Source organism: Xenia sp. Carnegie-2017, unplaced genomic scaffold (assembly GCF_021976095.1).
Source record: "Xenia sp. Carnegie-2017 unplaced genomic scaffold, XeniaSp_v1 HiC_scaffold_20, whole genome shotgun sequence".
Classification (NCBI taxonomy): Eukaryota; Metazoa; Cnidaria; class Anthozoa; order Malacalcyonacea; family Xeniidae; genus Xenia; species Xenia sp. Carnegie-2017.
The window spans coordinates 6,041,580-6,062,386 of record NW_025813483.1 but is presented as its reverse complement, the minus strand read 5'-3'; the positions used below and the strand labels follow the sequence as shown (position 1 = coordinate 6,062,386).

Sequence of the window (20,807 nt, the reverse complement as noted above, 5' to 3'; positions counted from 1 at the left end):
CATAGTTTTTCTTCGAGGGCCAATAGATGCGTTCGAAAGAAGCAAATATATCGGATCGGTTGACTTTAGATTACTTGATAGAAAAGCCCAGACCATTCTTTAGTAATTCTCTTTGTGTTAGAGTTTGTATGATTATAGGGGTGTGACAGTTTCTTAGTGGGTATACGGTAAAGCTACGCTTCTAGTCAATTTCTTAAGTTTCTTGCAGTGAGTCAGTAAACGGTTGTTAACTGTTAAGTTTCTACAGTTTCTACATTTATATTCGGAGATTTATTTAGTATCGTCCAGTCTAGAGAATTTACTATACTTTTTAATTCGTTAGTTTTATTCATGAGGTCACTGTTTATCTTGCAAAATTCTCGTGAACGTGAAAGGATGGACAATCTTAGAAGCCGTTTCCGTATGGCTTGTCTTATTTCCCTGGTGTCTTGTCAACCTATCCGATAGTCAGTTGATCCGATATACTTGAAAAGTCAACCGATCTGATATACTTGCCATTTGCTATACAATAGAGATTTGCTCTAACATAGCTGCGTTTGCAAACTTTGTTAAAACAACACCGTGAAGTGGTTGCAAATAACCAAATTCATTTGATCGAGAAAAAATCAAAATAGCAACGTACGTATTTTCGGCAGCAAAATGATACAATTTGTGTATAGTTTACACTGTAAAGAGCATCAAGACACATTATTATAAAGAGGACATAAATGGTGAGCTGAAACCATCTTCGGCAGCTTTGAATGAATTCAAACAATTTGTAGACGCCATAAAATAAATGTCTAAATGTTGAGGAGTGGTATAGGTAAACGGAAACAACTTGCATTTCAAGTGCTAGTCAGATTAATGTAAACGACACATTTGCCCTACTAATACTGTTTTGTCAAACCTAAACTTCAAATTATATTAATTTTTTATAAGAAATAAACCTTATAAAAGTAAATTTAAACGTAAAATTGGTATCTTCACTAAATTTACCCACTCTTGGGCAACTTTTACCAAATCTATATGGAAATGATTTATCAAATATTCCTTTAAAATTACACATTACTCATGCTGTAGCTTCCTCGTGAGCTTTTTTCTTTACACACTTGTACATAACATACGATAGAGTTAGAAAAATTGTTAATTTACATTGGGAGTATTGATGCATTTAAAAAGTTGTCATTCACAAAATAAAATAAAATAATGTATTACCGTAAAAATTTTGCTAGGAATGAGCTAGACAAATTTATATCTTTCTGAAACTATTTTTTGGGATTTATCTCCCTTTTTTTCACTGTTTCTTCAGAAACACTGGAATATTTTGTTATGGCCGTGTTTATCACAAGCGTGGAAAGACTGGAAACAATACTGCCGACTTCGGCTTCAAATTTCCACGTGAAGATAGCCTTCCAGTTATATTTAGTTCAACGTCATTTACTCACTTGTTTATACGTGCAATTTTGCTCACTGTCCTCATAAAATTATTGTTAAGACTCAGTTGCGCAGTAACTTTTAGGGGGCGAAAATCACCCCAAATTGTGGTAATTTTTAACCTCTAAAAAGTAGTATGCAGCGCGTCGTTTCTGGGCCACCTCACACCTTGATACCTAGTATACGTAAATCTAAGCGCCCCAACCCTAGTTCGTGTACGTATGCTAGCATAAGGACAGCGAATGTCAAACCCAGGACAACTGCAGGAGCCAAAGACGGCCGGCCCACCCCCCGCGCCTGCGCGGCTGGCCGTCGGGGGTCTATTAGTTCTGATGTAATAATTAGTTAGTTAGTACTTGTCAAGAGGGTTCCCCTCGAGGACCCAGTCTAACATGCGGAGGTGGGCATCTACTCGTTCCCTCGCAAGCTCAACTTGCCGTTGCAGTTCCTCGGGAGCAGCCTGGAGGAAGCGGTGAGGCCACCCCCTAGATCTCATCAGCTCCTCAACTAGCTTTTCTCGGTGCCCACTTCATTGAATATTTTGTGCCACGCATATCTTTTTACGCATGTGATTACCATATTGGCAGCCAATAAATTGCATTGTGTGACCAATAGGATTGACGATATGGCGAACGGCAGCCAGTAAACTAATTTAATATACAGCAGCCAGTTGCACAACGAAATGGCTCTACTGTATATTCCTATAATGTGCCATGGTGATGACGACACGACACCGCTCAAGATAGGAAATGAGTCCGCGATCATAGATTGTTTATATTATGTCACCATGATATGTGTGACTTGAATTACGTAATATCATGTTCATTGATGGTGATGACGTAATTATATACGTGGTTAGTCGTTGTAGTCTGTAGGGAAACGTTTTACTGGATTCAACGTTTTCAAAATGTTGTATCTTAAATAATTGGAGGCATTCGCTCCTCCTCTCTCGTTGCTTGCTCTTTGGTAACGTCCAGCTTAATCTATTTGATTGATTAATTAAATTCCTCTTGTGGTAATGACAAATGCAGACTACAGTGTAACCAGCTGGCTCGGATCAATTATTTAATCCTGCCATGAAAAGCTCAAACACATAACTTTATTCCAAAAACCATGGCCAGCCGACAATTTAAAAAATATAGTATGAAATCGAAACAAGACGAGAAGTGAACTGTTTTCCTTTTTTTTTAAATTTTCGACTCTATTTCAAAGTCATCCTCAAACAGAATAATATTTAAAACCATACATACACATATATATTTATCGCCTTGTTTTCATTCATATTTTGCAATCTCAAGATGTCTTGTTTCTTCGGAATTTGCTTTATACAATAACTTTATTCAGTGGCATATTACTAAATACAGGAGCTCTAAGATAAAATTGTGGGCCTTCAAATGATATCTATTCTTCCAAATAATTTCAGTGCCTTTGGACGCTTACGTTTCTCATCCTCCTTTGCTTTCGCCTTTCTCGGCTTCTGTTTGTAACTCATAATGTAAACAATGAGGAATAATTTTAAAGTTCAAACGAGGTAAACTACCATACTTTATGAGTTCTGTTCATTGTGCATTAAAACAATAGGTCGTACAGTTTCCAACAGCATATTTGGTCGAACTTTAGAACATTTAGCTAGTCTGGAATGGCAAAGAGTAAAAACTATGGCTAAATAAAACTGGCCTCTCAAAAAGGCGGCCTGTAGGCTTCAGCCTATTTAGCGGCTGCCGAGTAATTCGCCACTCAACGAAATAACCACTACTTTTCACGATAAATGGTCGCTTCCAGTCTTGACATATTCGTTTGGTGACCGTAAACGTAAATAAACTCCCCGAAACACGTCCATTGCTCACGCATCAAGCATGAAGCCTAGAATAGAAACGATTGACGTTGCATTTATTTTTAGTACTCCTGTCAATCATGCTCTTATCGCCCAATATATACCAGAAGAGCTTTGTAGAAAAAAATAAATCGTCAAGTATAAAAAAGATGTCGTCACGTCTACGTGCAACGCCTGTAAAAGCTCAATAGCACTCCCAATCACTAAAGACACTAAACGTGCAAAGAACACGTGTTCTCAGCCTGTAAATAAACGTCAACTCATTTCTCCATCGATGGCTGGTTTTTTTGCTAAAATACTTTAAATAAAGAAATAAATGGCGAGAAAATACTCCGTTTGAATGGTAATAAGGGGATGAGGGAATTTTTGATCCCCCAGTGAACTATATAATGTAAACTGGAACGCTAACTCTAATACTGGTGCTATACGCCATTTTGAAGCCCAGCAATGATGTATTTATACTTGATCTTATTGTTTGATTATCAAATTTTCGGCTTGAAATAAAACTTAGGATTTTTGGTTTTATCACAAACAAGCGTTGCGAAAATAACAAACTAAAAAAGTACGTCATTCAGAATCGTACGATTCACTGGTTATTTTTCAACAATCATGAAAATGTTGTCGTGCTTGAATTGATCTGATTTTAAGCTGTGAATGACGAAACATACAAATATGTTTCCTAACAACAAAGTGTTATGTATAATATTGTGATTTAGGTTTAATACAGGAAGTGTGGATATTCACACTTATGTGTAACAATCCTTTGATGATAGAAATCATGCAAATGATCAGTTTCTTTGTCTCAAAACTTACGATTTATGGATGTATAGGATGCTCCATTTTTTCACGTGTGTATTGTGAATGAAGGGCAGCGACTCTACTAAGAAAAAAGTAGCGAAGACATGTCTTTAAGCAAACAGAAAAAGCTTTGCAAAACTTCATAAGCGAAACAGAAATCCACACACAAATGCAAGCAGTAGAGAAAGAATATTTGGAAAACAATTTTTTTTTATCCAGAAAACACAATTATTAAATGATTTATTTTTAGTGAAGAATACCAAAGGGATAAGAGCCGATCCTTGAAAACCTCCAGGAAAAGATGAAAAATCTTTTGTCAGATAAAATTACCCCCTGCATTAAGCTTTCTATTAACCTTGAGCTTGGCTTTTAGGACTATCCAAAGACGAGGTCTGGGGAGCTGCTCTCCCGTTCTATAACTCGCTGGCTCGTCAGAAATGTTAAGTAATGTCGGAAATGTGAAAACAAATAAATGTTGAGTAAATAAAACAATACCCAGAGTTTTTTGGAAAATCAAAAAGTTCGCGTTGCAACGCGTACAATACAAAAAAATCCTCGGAAAAATCCCTCCGTCTAGGACTAAATTTCTGCCAGTGACAGTGTTACAATCTCCATAAAAAAATGTTGCAGTCTGTCACTTTCTTTGGCATCAGTTAAAATACTTCTGCATTTTAAAATCTGTGAAAATAGATCGCTGCGGCGAAGTGCATGTATCTACACCACAAATTTAACAAAGATACACATTTAAAGGCACAAGAGGACAAAATTCAAAAACAATTGCCGATAAATATTAGTTTTTTTTTACCAAGTTTACCATGATAAAATCAACACTCCATGCAGAGCCACGCACGCAGTACTTTTCGAATAAAATCTTCGCTCAATCCTTAGGATATATTACAAAAAAACATGTTGTTTCGAGAGAATAAATAAGTGTCGGACAATGCCATGTATAATACTACGTTTTGTTTGTCATCAAGATAAATCCGATATTGTAAAAATGCCCAAAAAAAACATGGGAACTTTTAACAAGCCGCCATAGGAAAAGGAGGATTTATATATCTTTTTCAAATATAACAAAGCATATTTCATTGAAGTCTTTATCGTCAATTCCAATGGACGTTTATATTTTCAATGTCTTTACATATCAGAATATTTCTATAACAGAATTTTAGTGCGGGATAAGCTGCAAAAATTCTTGTGGATAATAAAACACTTAACTAACCAAACCAAAGACTACATTTTAATCATGCACGAGAGTAAACAGAGATCTGTTTATCTTCCAAACAGATGGCTAGCTTCCTATGAACTATTTTCACGATGTAATCGGGACAATTAAGCAAACTTGCATCAATAGCAACAGAAACTTCAAAATGGACGGAATTCAAGCAACTTTTGCATGGCATACGTTAAAAATGTTTGAGTGACTAGCTACAGTTAAACAGAGTGCTCTGCTCCATCATCTACCCTACCACTAGCAAGTTTCAACAAAAGTGAGGCAATTTTTCGTGTTCGACCATATCCAACACATACACTATTTGCAATGACATTAAATGTTCTTATAATTGTTACCAAAATGATCAAAAGTTGCTAGAAATCAAGTGATATGTATTTGAGAATACTTTGATGAAAATTAGAATATCGAATTGGAGTAAGACAATAAATGAAAATAGCATTCATTCAATAATCTTGTCTATAATTATTGCACGCAGAAATGAAGTCATATAGCTACATTTTGGGAAAAACCACAAGATATTTTGTTCACTGAAACCATCATACGTGACAATTTCCTTACTCCAGTTGCAGGGAAGAGTCAGCAGTTGAACATGACAACATTGGTTTAAACACCGGGGAATTGGGGGGTACCCTTTCACAGAAAAATTTCATTTCAATTTTCATTTCTCTAATTACGAATGCCGGTACCGAGAGGGGTATTGGGGAATTTGTTGTCCCCCTTCTACCCCTAGTTCATTCTAGTACAAAAAGTACGAAAAATTTGATCTGACTAAGAAACAAATTAATTAAACCAGTGCAGTCTGCTGCTAGAGAGAGAGGTGATGTTCGTGCAATAATTTTATCAATAAACGATAAGGCGACAAAACTTCTTTCAGATGACGATGAGTATTTTCAACAAGCAAATCGTATTCATTAAGTGGCCTGAACTCCCAATGAATTTCATTAAACATATTCAACCTCAGAACTCTGTTTTCCACCTTTCCTTTTGCTTCGGTTTGTAGTGCTCTAGCTGCCTAACCATGCAGGTGTTGAATTATGTCAACTTCACGTTTTGATCTTGTCAAAGAACGCCAAAATAGTCAATGTTATTGTGATCTATTTTTACACGCAAAACATTCAACGCATGAATTTTTAATATGATTAACGAAGCTTTAATAAGATAGCAAATCTTACTTCAAACTGTTATCGTGCAAACTTAACAAAAAACATCAATAATTCATTGCACGCAAATAACTTTTGAAGGAGGAATGTTTTAAAAACTCGTGGCTCCAGAGTTAGACAAAAAGAAATTACAACAGCTCTGTTTTAAATTCAAAATATGTCTCCGTAAAAATCCTTTCCGTAGTAAATTTCTAAAGAATAAAACGTTACGACTATAATTTACTGCTTCGAAAACATTTTTAAATGTAAACACACCCGATATGATGCAATATGGTGTGATTTATTTTGCTTTAAGCTCAACCCTCCAACAGTTCTTGTCTATGAGATGCAATAAGTCGGAAAAGATAAACGATAATATCCTACAAGCGCTAAGCCGGCAGGATGAAGTATATCCAATTAAACTTCATTAAACTGAAGTGATGCGAAAGAGCAACTATAACTTATAGAATGTATAAATACTAGAAGAAACCCGAACCAACCTAGCCCACATTGCGTATGTAAACATACCAATGGATGATAATGATCACATGTGATAGAAATCTTGCCAGTAAATCGATAAATAGAACGTGTTTCCGATACCGCAACTTCTCGTCTCACGAAAACAGTCAATTAGTTCGTTTATTTTGGCATTCTTGAAGGAAGATGATGAACACCTACGGAGTGGACATGTACATAAAGAAAAACACTTATCTTTGAAATTGCCTACATATAAATTGTTATAAATCCCACAGGCTTCATTATCTTGTCTTTCAAAGACGAATGTCGCTGTTTTTCTTTCTGCAAAACATGTGTAATGTAAATAAAGATTAAAATACATTTCGACATGTTTTGTATTTGTATAAATTTTCGCTACAATACACTTCATGTGCTCGTAAGAAATAAAAAAATAATGGTCATTCAATTCTCCAGTGTGAATCTGACAACGTTCTTCTAATAGTAAAGTTATATCGCTATTTAAAAGCTATTTATATAGTTATGAGGATAAAAACTTTGTATAAAAGCGAAGATTATAACGTAAATAGGAGCTATGACTCTTATGAACTAGCACGCACGGCAGACATATGTTCGACATCGATTGTCAGAGTTGGCAATTCATTAAGTAGCTAGAAAACCTTTAACCTCGTTAGTACGATAGAAATCCGCGTTTATCTGATAGTAATGGGGTGTTTTAATGTACCCAAATATAACTCGAACATCTATCACAGAAATCAACAGATAACACCGGGCGAACATCTCAACCTTCTCTGTTATATCAATTTATACAGCCTGCTGTTATTGCATGGACGCAAATCCGCTTGAAAACTGCCCATTAGTCTGCGTAGTGAAATTAGTCAGCGGATGAGATAGTTCTGAAGGAACGCAATGTTCGGTAAATTCCGTAACAGGTCGGTTTTGCGTAGTAGTGATAGGAGTTTGCTTTTCCGTCGACGTGTGGACGATTAAAGGTTGCGATTTCATCGGTGGCCTTTGCGGGTATTTGTGGGTGAGATTTCTGCGGTAACATAATTTCCACGATTGGCATGTTTTCGATGACCATACCCACATGCCCGAGGTTATTCCGACCACAAGCGACATAAAATGTCGTACCATATAGATTTCTTCCTTCGGCCTTGATGACATCTTGCATTCATCTATCAGAAATCTCTGGCAGTTGCGTTCGACATCATCGCGCCAGGCATCCAAGTTCGAATATTGGTATACAAAACAAGCTATAACCGCAGTTGCAGGAAGCGTGTACAATACAGAAAACACACCGATTCTTACCATAAGTTTTTCCAACTTGCGCGTGTTCGTATCGCAATCCTTTAACACGGAACGAATACGAAATAGCGAAATGAAACCAGCTAAGAGGAAAGTCGTACCAATGACCAAGTACACGCAAAGCGGGGCAAGCACAAATCCTGCCAGATTTTCTACATTTTGATTACCAACATAACATAAGCCGGTCAGTTCGTCAGCGTCGACTTTCCTGGCAGCTAAGGCCACAATAGTTTGCACGGCAGGTACGACCCAGGAAACTGCGTGAAAGTAGACAGACTTGTTCGCGATTGCTTCTTGACTCCATTTCATAGCGGCCGAAAGGAACCAAGTAAGAGTTAAAACCACCCACCATAAAGAAGACGCCATACCGAAAAAATATAGCAAAATAAACACGACCGAACAACCAGCCGTGTTTAGCCCGTCAATGATTAAATAATTTCCTTCATCGCTGCAGGAAACTCCTTCTCGTTTAGCAATGAGCCGAATCAAATAGGCTGAGGAGTATAGGTTGTAGCAGAAAGCCAGATAGATGATGGGTCGCTCTGGATATTTAAAGCGGGTTCTATCGATCAAATAAGTTAGGACAGTCGTCAATGTAGATAAGAAACAAATAACAGACCATATCAGCAACCATATGTCTGAAAATTGCTTGTTTGTTTTAGTGAAGAATATGTCCGCGTCACATTTCACTGCGCAGTACTCTTTGTTTCTGATTTTAACCTGTACGAACTTTTTTGTGTTAACGCAAGTCTTTGATCTTCGTGAAGTAAAAGTGGCATTGAGACCGCTTGTCGGGTATGTTATAATTTCGGTTTTCGTTTTATGGATAACATCCGAGGTTGTTTTGTTTAACAATTTATATATATTCGTTCGCCCTTTGGGGAAGGGAATGCGGGAACTGCTGCCAGGCTCCCTCATGCAAAGTTTACTATCCTTTTTTTCACTATAAATCGGAAAAGTGCTGCATTCAAATTGCGCTGGCCAATTGAAGCCAAAGTAGTCCAGTAAAGCCGAGCACCCTTTTTTCATCTCGTAGCACATCGAGCGGCACGCGTGGACTGGGTAATCGACGTCACCGTCGCATAAAGGAGCAAACACAGAACACACGAAAAGGCGAACATGCCTCGCGCAACCGGCTTTCATCAGCGGTTGAAACTCAGCAATACTTTGCTCGGCTTCCCATTGTGTATCATGTCCCATTTTGTTTGGCATCGTTGTCATATTGTAACCCAGACCTTTGCAAAGCTTTATCGTCAATGGTTCGCATTTTATTTTACGTTTCGAAGCCACCTCCACAACATTCGAAAATTCGACGAATATCATGAGCAACGGAAAAATCCCCTTCATGTTAGCGGCAGTATAGCACATAAACAAGATCTTTCAAATTCAATATCTTTGTGGGTTTAATCCAGTTCAATAACAATGACGGAGATCATCACACGTTCAGAGGACACAGCCAACTGACGAGGTCGTATGATTATCATTTAATTTCATATGTCAAGGTTCGTTTGTCGCGAAGATTTCAGTGTCACTCAAATTATTTTTGTTTCCAGCCATCAGCTTTCAACAGCAAATAGCATCTGACCAATCAGCGCGCGGTATACAATCTGCGCGAGAGTTTCTACCAATGAAATCGCGCGTCTTTAATTCCTATTTGAGTTGACAAGGGACGTACAATTAATGAATAACAGGATCAGTTTATCCTCAATAGTCTCCGTTGCGAGCGTAAGATATGGCGAGTTGTATAAAACACAGCACCGTCGAGTGTAAAAATACTAATGTTTTTTTAAAAAACCTACACAACTGCGATGATTTGGTATTCAACAGCGGGTTGATAAGAACGACTGTTTTCACTCTATCATAAATGCTTCGAATTACTGCCTAAACAATGGCAAGTAACTATAGACTTTAAGTTTGTAAAGACGTTAAAATAGTTCCTTAAAAACGTCATGTATTTTTCCTCGTTGAAACACAAACAAAGGAAACGAGTTCTGTTAGCAACTCCCACGAAACAGCGATAAATTCAAATTAAACAAAACACAAACATTCATTGATGGCTTTTCATTAAAGCAAAACAAACAACGCAGTGAACGAATATCAGTACAAAAAGATTTTAAGATAAAGAATTCTTAAAGCCGTGTAATTTAGTATTACAGGAACCATCAATCGACGAGAGCTTATCATATCTAACAGGTTTTGATAGTCGCTCAGGAGGTTTTATTTTTGCCATGAGAATTGACATTGAAAGACAAGAGTGCACATACATGTTTCAAGCACGCAAGCACATGACAAGATAAAGGATGCAACATATAATCCTTAGATTATAAATATAAGCCTCGTGACGACAATTTCATAAATAAATGATAAAGTTTCGACCAAGTAAGTCGGCTCTACGCAGATTTATCAAAATCAAGCTGGCTAAAATGAAGAGACTTTTGTTTATGTGATATCATGGCAGAAGGAAAGCTATAATTGCGAGAGAAACCGCATGATGGACTAGAAATAGGCAAATGGTACTATTTGAACGAATTGAATTGAGAGCGATAGAAATACCAAAATATCAGGAAATACCAAACAGTCGCAAATACACGTACAACGGATGTCAGAACACATAAAAACCAAATACTTTTGCATCAAACAAATTGTCTATGTAAAAGCTAATGAGGCCACTGATTGAGACCGATCCCTAATGTGAAGCAATCAGTCAAGAAATATTCACCAATTTATTACATTTAAAAAGAGCCATTTAACGTTCTGTGGGGTGAAGATAAGCCGTATGATGCTGTGCGATTAGCAATACTTTTACGACTGTAAATCAGCAAGTACTTGCACGGCAAAAATACTCCCGATTGCGCGTTCCATGTCGTCCAAAACAAAACCATATGCCGCACACACCTAGGTGAGGATAATTTGACAAAACCATGCTAAACGGAACACACATATAGGAAGGGTTAGAATTGACTAATTCAACTCATCGCTCACATTACCGACAGTCGTGGGAACATCATAGCCAGATGGGCGAGACTCGACGTTCATACTAGCAAACACGTTTGCATATACGAGTATAATTTTGGTGTTGCTAATTTTGATATTATAATTAGTTTATTACGTTGGAGTAGATCGAAATAGATTGTGTTCAGTTAACAATCTTTCGATGTTAGTCTTTATAACAAACATGCATTTACGGAGCGTTAAGAAACTCGTTTAGAAAGTCGTTAATACTTGAAGAATTGTTCGAAATAATCTTCAAAATCGTAAGAGCAATGAAATGGTTGCATTAAAACGTTCGGCTTGTTTTCGGCTGTAGTTTCGCACCTTTTCACAAACAATTGATGGATTATGTTCTTTGCTTGTTACCGACAGCATAATACACGGAACTGACTTATTCATATCGTTGGACATCTGCCGACGAAGATTCCCGCCCTTTAGAACATCTTAATTTTAAGTCATTGTCAACTTTGCACATTTGCACTTTTTACAGACACTTCTAATACCCCCACGGTGAATCTCCTTTGTGTACATCACAAAAAACGTGACGTTTGAAGCATTACATACTGTTATGAAAGCGAATATGTTGGCAAAACAAAATAAAAATCTCCACACGACACTTTGGTGCGCACAAAATAAAATATGTTTAAAAGAAAATTTGTGTTATATATTTGTCGAAAGAACGCATTTTCAATGAGATTTTCGAATGAACAACAGCAAGAAAGAGCAAAGAAGTAAGAATGAATGATTTTCGTCGTTATGGGAGAAAGGAGCAGCTAAGGTTCATCCATTTGCAAATTGTGTACACACATACACCTGCTAATAGCTAACATTTCATGTATATCGAGAGGTACTTTTATTTACATTAGCACAAGTTGGCAAATACTTTTGAAAACCTTTTAGTAAAGAAGCATTTTATACACTTTAAAACATTAATAAAGTTAAAACGAAACCACACAAACGAAGTACATCTCAAGACAAAATCCAGCTTAATTGAATCGTAATCTTAGCAAATTTCTTCTTTATAAATGGTACAAAATGGTACTGAAATTCAATGTGAAAAATTGAAAATTGTATAAGCTTTAAATTTAAATGGTCAATTGGACTGCTCTCTTTTTAAATAACCACTACGTGTTAACTCACACGATATAAGCTGAGTAAAGCAATTTTAAGGGCAATAATTTAGTCTATTCTTGCAACATACACAAAAAAAGCACGACCATGTGTTTTAAACACGGCCATCACACGATGCAAAGTCGGTGGCATTGGCCACGGGAGTTACCTTAATAAAACAATGTGCACTTTAAACTAGTCACAGCAATATCAGAACTTTATCCTACATTAGCAGTTTAATTAAGTTGATTATTGTTTTAATTTCCACACGTAGAAATGGACATGCTGTGCTCATAATATTGCAGGTAATACCCAACAGAGTTAGGAAACGATTGAAAACAAAATACAATATATAATGCCAACGAACACATTTATTTGTCACACATCAAAAAAACCACTAAAGTTGCTTAAATCTAGCGATGTTAATAACAAAGTGTTGTTAAATAAGTAAATTTGTAGTAATCTTCCATAAACGTCATGGCAGACGAAATTTTGGTAGCAGTAGTAGGATTCTGTAATATTTCTACATTTTTTAAGAAGAAGCAGCATCATACAATCTCCAGTTTGTTTCTAAACAATGAAGGTCGACCTTGTACCATCGACTGATCTGATAATAGACTGGATATAGCTTCTATAGGTATCAAATGTGAAGCCTAATCGTTACTCTTTAAGTACATAATGAAATAATTATGAATTTTTTCCCTCATGCAAAATGCTCAGTTTAGGACCGCCTATAGTTTTTGATGTATTGAATAAAGAAACAAATTGCTTGGAATGATAAAAAAAGGTTAAGTCAAAAGAAAGCTTCATTCAAGCTGGTCCATGCGGTGATGCATTCGCACTGAAAAAGACCACGTGAATTCCCTGTTTTCACAGAAATTAAAATCCAGCTATTTCAATATGGCTGTGCTTATACACGAATAATATGAAACAACAACTCCACATATTTTACACAAACATAGACGAAATATTTGAAGATTTTCAGTTTGTTTGCTTTAAAAACATTGGTCGAAATAAAGCCAATGGGCGCAACGATGCTCGTTTTCTTTCATCACCTCCATAACACACCGACCGTGTGAGAGACTGCGAGCTGTTTTTTTGCTATTTCCGGTTGGATCGCTTACCCATTAAGACTGACTCCTTTCATTCGTCAAATTTCTGTTATTTTATCAACAATTAAAAGAATTCTGATGTAAGACGACAGAATGTCGAACATATGAATAGAAATTATTAATACCACATGCCATCCATTGATAAACAGCAGAATTTAGTGTTTTTAAGCCTTATCTATGTCCTTAAATGATAAAAATTTTCTATTTAATGAAAGCGTTACTTTTCACACGGAATTCCATATTAGTACTCTCGCGCATTAATCGAATATAGAATGGGAATACTTCGGCACTTGTCTATAACATTAAATTATTAAAATATTCATTTAACGAAGGCGCGCCATTAAAATGGCTTCAATTTTAAACTTACGGCAAAACAAAATAAGCGTCTACTAGCAACATCCTTTCACACGAGATGGAAAAGATAGTCGTTTCGGCAGACAGTAAACATTTATCGATATGTCAAGTCGTCACGATTCACGACACAGCTAGATAATGGATATTTTGATGAATCAGTGTGACAACAAGAGTGAATTGAATGATATGACTATTGTGATATTTTTGAACAATTTATTGCTCCTAAGTCCTGATTGGTTAAATGTGATTGTTATTTCCAGCGAATCCATCAGGTGCTGTTATATTAAAAATAAAAATGTAGATCTACTTTGGAAGAGACTTTTTATGGCGTTTCTAGTAGATTTCTTGATTTGTTTCACTAATAAGGAAAAGGTTTTTTTTTGAAAAAATTACGCGAACTTCCCTAATCAGACATGTTTCAAAATCTCATGATGCTATTTTTAGTATATAAGGGAAATATTATGTATGAACTGGCTAAATACGGGCGCTATAAACTGAAAAAGCTACCGTGATCGACGAGCAGTATATTTTGCCAACCGTATATAGTGTTAACTTGAACATTGAGGTCAGGATTCATTTAATATGTATAAGGTTCAAATTTTAGAAGATATTCGCAGATATAAGAGTTTTTGTTACCTCACAGATGACCTGATAGACTTCTGTTGATTTTATTGAATCTTGGATAGGATGTTTGAATGAAAAGTAGTTTCCCTTATTTCATAATTTCATTACTTTGCCATAATGGAACTCATTATGACAATCAGCTGCTTAGTTGCCTTGTGAAAGAGGAATTTTTCATATTCTGCAGGGAAGCACCCAGAATTTCTTTCATGTTTGTAGCTATGATATTAGGTACACTGCACAAAGCATGCTTAACTTCATTGTTTGCATACTTACATTATAAATATAGGAAGTTCGGGATGAACCTGTAGTTTTCGTAATTTTTTTCAACATCACTATATATACATTATAAATATATGTATATATAATTATCTGCAATCGCTGTCCCGAAACTTCTACTTGCAATTAAAGTTTGTAATAAAAACAAGAATTGTAATACAGTAACTGTATGCTAGTTCTATACGCCATTTTGAAGCAAGTCAGGATGTATTTATAGGTTAGCACTATTTTCCACCCAACAAACCGCCCTTTACTTTGAAATATAATATTTTACACAATATAATATTTTACACAATATAATATTTTACGCAATATAATATTTTATATAATATTTTACACAATCGTCGAAAAACGACATATTTTCCAGCCAGGATTATAAGTTTATAACTTAAGGTGGTTGCATGAAAATTTAAACTGTAACATTTATCTGTAAATATTTTCATATGTTGATATTAAAAACTGTATTATAGAAATATAAAATTACTCGCCATCTCAAAACGACCTAGCACCAGAGCATGCATGGTTTCCTTTTAGCTTTTGGTTCTTTCCCATTAGCCGCCATCTTAAATTTATTTCCGATTGTGTAAAGTAAAGGGCGGTTTGCTGGGTGGAAAATAGTGCTAACCGTATTTATATTTGAGTTTTTATGTTTATTACTAAATCTTGTGTTGCAAAACTTTTTATGGCAATTTGTGCCAATGTATTTGATGTATATCGTTGTTGATATTCTAAAAAGGTATCGCAAAACCTTTAAAAACTCGGAAAAACAAGCTTCGTTTTCGGTTTCAAAGATGGCGGCGGTTCTAATTGATAAACCAACGAAGAATCGAAGATTAAACCGCTGTAATAATAATTCGCATTTGTACGGAATTTCTATTGCAAAAAAGTGCTATAACGTGTCCTGACCGTCCTCTTTCATGTAAATATTGTAGAACTGACTTTTGTGAAACTAGCGACACAAATATGATGAGTGTGTTATAATCCTTCTTTTGTCGGGTTGTCTGAATTTCATTTTAGCAAATATTGCAGTAAATTAATGAAAATATATTCTTTATTACTGGAGACTATGAATGGTGAAATACATCGGGCTCTTTCGCATTTTTAAACTTTTGCTGGGGATGCAGGGTTAGACAAATGAATAACAACAGCTAAACAACTCAATTTAAACACAAAAAATCCCAATAACGATGTAATTGGTTATTAAATCCCAAACACTATAAAATCTTACCTTTCGGACGACATTTTAAGTATTTTGTAGATGGATACATTCAACAACGAACTGTTGTAATTTAATTTCATTAACACTAGTCCACTTCACAGGTCGTTGGCTGAGATGCACGCGATCAAAGATGTGTTCAAACCCAACCACAGACAAAAAAAAAGTTTAAAAGCTTAGCAAGGCAATTAACGTCATGAATTTTGTTAGTGTTCAAGCATGTTACTGCCGCGTTTTACTTTACAGTCTTCATCACACACGACTATTATCCAATGGCGCGCATGCACACGCGTATATTGACCAATAGAATATTTGTCTATATAACACTACAGCTGACTAGCAGTTAAATTGAAGTAAAAACTAATTTGTTTGTTTGTCATTAATATCAAGAAAAAATAATCTGAGTAAACACCTATATATAAGTTTCACAACTCCCTGTGCACAATGGCAGGCTGCCATTGTAATATCATTATATTTTACGTTCGACAAAAGAAAACGGATGCAAAGGTTTTGCTCTAAGTCGATTATGACCAGTGGGGAAATACTTAAGATTTAATGAATGAAAGGCCATTCAGCTGTCGTGATTTTAAAAATCCATCAAAGCGGAAAAGGAAACAAAGAAAAACTATTTATGTTTTATTGTCTTCTTGATAAAGCATAAACTCACAAATCGCTGGAGTTTCCTTGACCATAGTATTCGAAAGGAAAATGATGAAAGTCAAGCAAAGAATCTCAACTATAACTACTCAAAGAAAATCGTTATGTAAGATGATCTCTGTAAAGAAGCAATAGCTATAGCTATTCACCGTTGTTAATCGAATTTTTCAATGTTTTGTTAAGAAAATCAACGCAATATTGAAACGTCAACACAAGTATAGTTACCCTGAAGTCAGCCCGAAAATGGAACTTCGGTCGAGTACTAATGATTCTTTAATGTGATTGTCAGAAATTATCACACCTCCCAAACTTGTTATTCATTCAACTAGTGATTCATCAAAATTCCCTCCTAGAGGTCTTTCCAAAATGTAATGAACTTAGGTACGGGTTGCTGCTGTTAAGATGATCACTGGACAAGCGAATTGTGAAATATTTATGGTCGCTCGGGATGATTAAAAGCAACTGCTAAAATCCCACGGTGGCCAAGAAACTCACGCAAAAAAATCAAACACACACACAAAATCAAACACATGCATAAAAAATCGAATACACGCAAATAAAAATCAAATACACGCAGTGAAAATCGAACACGTCAGTTTCGGTTATTTTGGAGTCAAATAAAGATCACTTATACCCTTCTTGGATAACAGGAGGGAACCAAACTTAGCCGAAACTTTACTCTAACCTTTCCCTAAACCTTTTGATTGTTGAATTTGCATTTCAGGTCTCGCTGAACGCCAATATATGTGTATAGTACCAGTAAACTTGCAAGTTGACTTACGTATAATATGAATCGCACATTGCAGACTGTTTCTCACGAAACCCAATAACAATAATAATATTTAAAAAATTTTTGAAAATTTCCTAGACATATATTGAGTGAGATATAATTTCAATCATACATTAATCAAGACCTTGAAATTGAATTCTCAACCCAATGTCTTTAAATTGCTTGGCAAACAAACGTTGGGTTTTGGATCACCTTCATACGTGTCGCAAATCAGCTTCACAAGATTGGTATAAGCTGCGGCTTGAATTGCTTTTGTGTGCACACCATTCAAGGTTATCCATGGTACATATTTTAATCGTGGTTCCAGGGCATGAGTTTTTTCAGCCATTTCATGTTGCAACTGGTTGCCCAGTCGTCCTTCCACGCACGAGATAATCAACGAATAATTTAAACCGACTTTTTTTGCACATTTATCGGCGATATTTCGAGGTAATAAACTCGATGATTCGATGCAATGGATAAAAGGTAAAAAGACAGAGGCGTTTTGGTTGTAGTGCATAGCACATGTCTCGATTAAGTTGCCGTAGCATTCTTCCTTGCCGTGTTGACACATAAATTCCCAACCGTCGCCGTTTTTCTTCTCAATAGCGTTGCCGTATGGCACAATAACCAAATTCATTATCTCACCAATGGCTTTGAATGCAGGCCACAATCGATAGTTGATAAAACCCCTGCAACCAGGACACAGGCTTTCCATGTAAAGGGTGAAGTTCACGAGCTCGACTTCTGATTTAGGGAGCGGTGAAAAATACGAATCACATTGCTTTTCAACATCGCATTCTATTGCGATTTGACGCGATGAACACAAAAAGCTTGGCGGTAAGTTACATGATTTCGCCGATGCATCGGCAGTAATGACAAAAATTAAAACAAAAATACCGTTTATATTCATTATTCCTATTGCAGTGAACGATTGTAAGAAATGTTGTTGTTGTCATATAGTTAGAATTTAGCTGCACAAAACGTGTCGAAACATATTTGCGCAGCACGATGAGGAAGATCGATCGTCAAACCTTCATGCTTCGCTATCTATCGGGGATGTGAATGGAAAGACTCGGAGAAAACATTTTAACCCATAAACAATTACATCCTCCAACAAAGTTTATTCTGCAAATTTTTATAGTTGCAATTGCAACAGCTTATGTTTTTTTAAATCCTTTCGAAATTTCCAACTCTTTTGTTGATATAAGATGTTTTCAAAACAGCAGAACTGATTGAGGACGTAATGTTGGAGTTGTAATTACTAAATTTTGTTTGGGTTTAATGATAAATTAGGGTTTGTAAATAAACGAATAAAATATGTACGAACACTAAAACATATACGACAATGCATCACATTTGTTAATTTACAAAATGAATCATTACGCCGCTGTGATTACGGAAAATTTTAGACTTACAGCGTGTTCAGATTGAGTGCCGGGAATACGATACTCTGGTTCGGGGACAAATCTGTAGGCCATTCACACTTTGTAGTACCCATTAGCTTCGTCTATTTATAAGTTCATGTTTTTTCATTGTAAAAAATTTTAAAACCATGTGCTGAATACGTGCCTCTCTGTAAACGTTACTCAGATGTCGCCGTTCACGTTGGTGCCCCTGCTCGAGCAACATACTCGGGTACTACCTATTTTTGTGGTGCCCAGACCAGGGCACTTTAAAGCGCGTTCAGACTGAGTGCCCCGGCACGGTACTCAGGCACGGGCACCAATGTGAACAAAATATTTTGATGGTGCCCGAGTCAAAGTGCCGGGGTCTGGGCACCAGTAAAAGTAGTGGTACGGTGCTCGGGTACGGGCACCAATGTGAACGACGACACCTGAGTAACATGTACAGAGAGGCACGTATTTAACGCATGGTTTTAAAACTTGATTACAATAAAAAATATGAAATTATAAATAGACGAAGCTAATGGATACTTCATAGCGTGAACGGCCTGCAGATTTGTACACGAACCAGGGTATCGTACTCCGACGCTCAGTCTGAATGCGCTATTAGACTACGGCACCATCAAAATGTTGTGTTCACATTGGTGCCCGAGTACCGTACTCCGGTCCTGCCACCTTTTGTAGTGCTCAGACCAAGACTACGATACCATCAAAATGTTGTGTTCACATTGGTGCCTGAGTACCGCACTCCGGTTCTGCCACCTTTTGTAGTGCTCAGACCAAGACTATGGCACCATCAAAATGTTGTGTTCACATTGGTGCCTGAGTACCGTACTCCGGTCCTGCCTCTTTTTGCAGAATTTACAAATATTTTTCGGCCATTTCGTGGATGCCTTTTCGATCCCTTTAGAGAATTAGCTGCGCCATTTGCAAAATCATAAACAAAAAATGCAACTCTTGAAAACCTGTCGTATTTCGGAAGGTTTTGTCGTGTTCTACATATGATTTGTCAATCAAAATTAGGCGGGCTGCTCGAAATTTGAATGCATCAATTTCTATTAATGTTGGGTATTTTCAAAAGCAGGTGAAGTGAAAGGAAAATGATAAGTTTCGATCCAAAAAAATGCACGTTGTTTTCATGTACGCAATAGGCACTTCAATAAACACTGCAGATCTCTTCAATGTCTCCCACTTCAAGGCAAAATCACGAACAACAAAACACCTCCTCAGAGAGATGCTGTTTGCGGACGACAGTGCTCTGGTGCCTCACACTGCATCGGACATACAGTTGCTTGTTGACAGATTCTCAAAGGCTGCTACCCAGTTCAGCCTTAAGATAAACATCAAGAAAACAGAGTGCTTGTATCAGCCGATCAAACTTCACAATCCCCCTCCTGAGCCACAAGACATCACCATCGATCAAATCCCGCTTGTCCAAGCCACGGACTTCACATATCTTGGAAGCACTGTTTCCAGCTCTTCAAAAATAGAGAAAGAGCTGAAGGCCAGGATTGGGAAGGCAAGTACAGCATTTGGCAAGCTCCAGGAGAGACTGCGGAACAATAGGCATGTGACAATCAGGATAAAATGCAAAGTCTACAGAGCTGTGGTGTTATCAACCCTCCTTTATGGAGCAGAAACATGGACCATCTACAGAACTCAGGTAAAGAAACTACATGCTTTTATGATGAGACAGCTGAGAGATATCATGAGCATCAAATGGCAGGACAAGATAACAAATGTTGAAATCCTGAAACGTGCTAACCTCCCTCGATGGCAGACATTCTGATAGAAAGAAACCTTCGTTGGCTGGGGCATGTACACAGGATGGATCAGGAAAGACTCCCAAGACAACTGCTGTTCTCACAACTATGCGAAGGGAAGAGAAACCAAGGAAGACCCAGACTCAGATACAAAGACGTCGTAAAACGACACATGAAAGTGAGACAGATCCCACCTAACAACTGGAAGACGGCCGCAAGCAACAGAGCGGCTTGGAGATCGGCCATCAAAAGCAAACCCAAACCATAAACAGTGCTAGTCGTACCGACTTACTGCCCGAGAGAGAGAATAGCCACTTCAATAAACAGTA

At 36.8% G+C, this 20,807-nt stretch overlaps 2 protein-coding genes and 3 long non-coding RNA genes across 5 annotated transcripts; all 5 read right to left on the bottom strand.

Moving 5' to 3' along the window:
• Positions 1–2,730: 2,730 nt before the first annotated feature.
• LOC124442492 lies at positions 2,731–4,140 on the bottom strand. Its single transcript, XR_006947265.1, has 2 exons — positions 4,061–4,140; positions 2,731–3,276 (listed from the first exon to the last, which is right to left on the bottom strand). It is a non-coding gene; the product is annotated as an uncharacterized LOC124442492 (long non-coding RNA).
• A 2,266-nt stretch (positions 4,141–6,406) lies between these two features.
• On the bottom strand, positions 6,407–16,195 carry LOC124442197. The gene is made up of 2 exons (XR_006947177.1): positions 15,896–16,195; positions 6,407–7,216 (listed from the first exon to the last, which is right to left on the bottom strand). It is a non-coding gene; the product is annotated as an uncharacterized LOC124442197 (long non-coding RNA).
• On the bottom strand, positions 7,252–9,935 carry LOC124442196 (frizzled-9-like). The gene has a single exon (XM_046992678.1). It carries the CDS (start codon positions 9,566–9,568, stop codon positions 7,712–7,714), a length of 1,857 nt encoding a protein of 618 aa, XP_046848634.1. The 5' UTR covers positions 9,569–9,935; the 3' UTR covers positions 7,252–7,711.
• LOC124442198 lies at positions 12,653–14,557 on the bottom strand. Its single transcript, XR_006947178.1, has 2 exons — positions 14,404–14,557; positions 12,653–12,932 (listed from the first exon to the last, which is right to left on the bottom strand). It is a non-coding gene; the product is annotated as an uncharacterized LOC124442198 (long non-coding RNA).
• Positions 16,196–17,305: 1,110 nt separating the features above from the next.
• On the bottom strand, positions 17,306–18,287 carry LOC124442834 (gamma-interferon-inducible lysosomal thiol reductase-like). Its single transcript, XM_046993333.1, has one exon. The coding sequence runs from the start codon at positions 18,220–18,222 to the stop codon at positions 17,470–17,472; it is 753 nt and encodes a 250-aa protein (XP_046849289.1). The 5' UTR covers positions 18,223–18,287; the 3' UTR covers positions 17,306–17,469.
• Between the last annotated feature and the right edge of the window lie 2,520 nt (positions 18,288–20,807).

Coding starts and splice junctions, on each gene's coding strand:
- LOC124442196 (XM_046992678.1), bottom strand. CDS start 9,568: ATGTGCTATACTGCCGCTAACATGAAGGGGATTTTTCCGTTGCTCATG.
- LOC124442834 (XM_046993333.1), bottom strand. CDS start 18,222: ATGAATATAAACGGTATTTTTGTTTTAATTTTTGTCATTACTGCCGAT.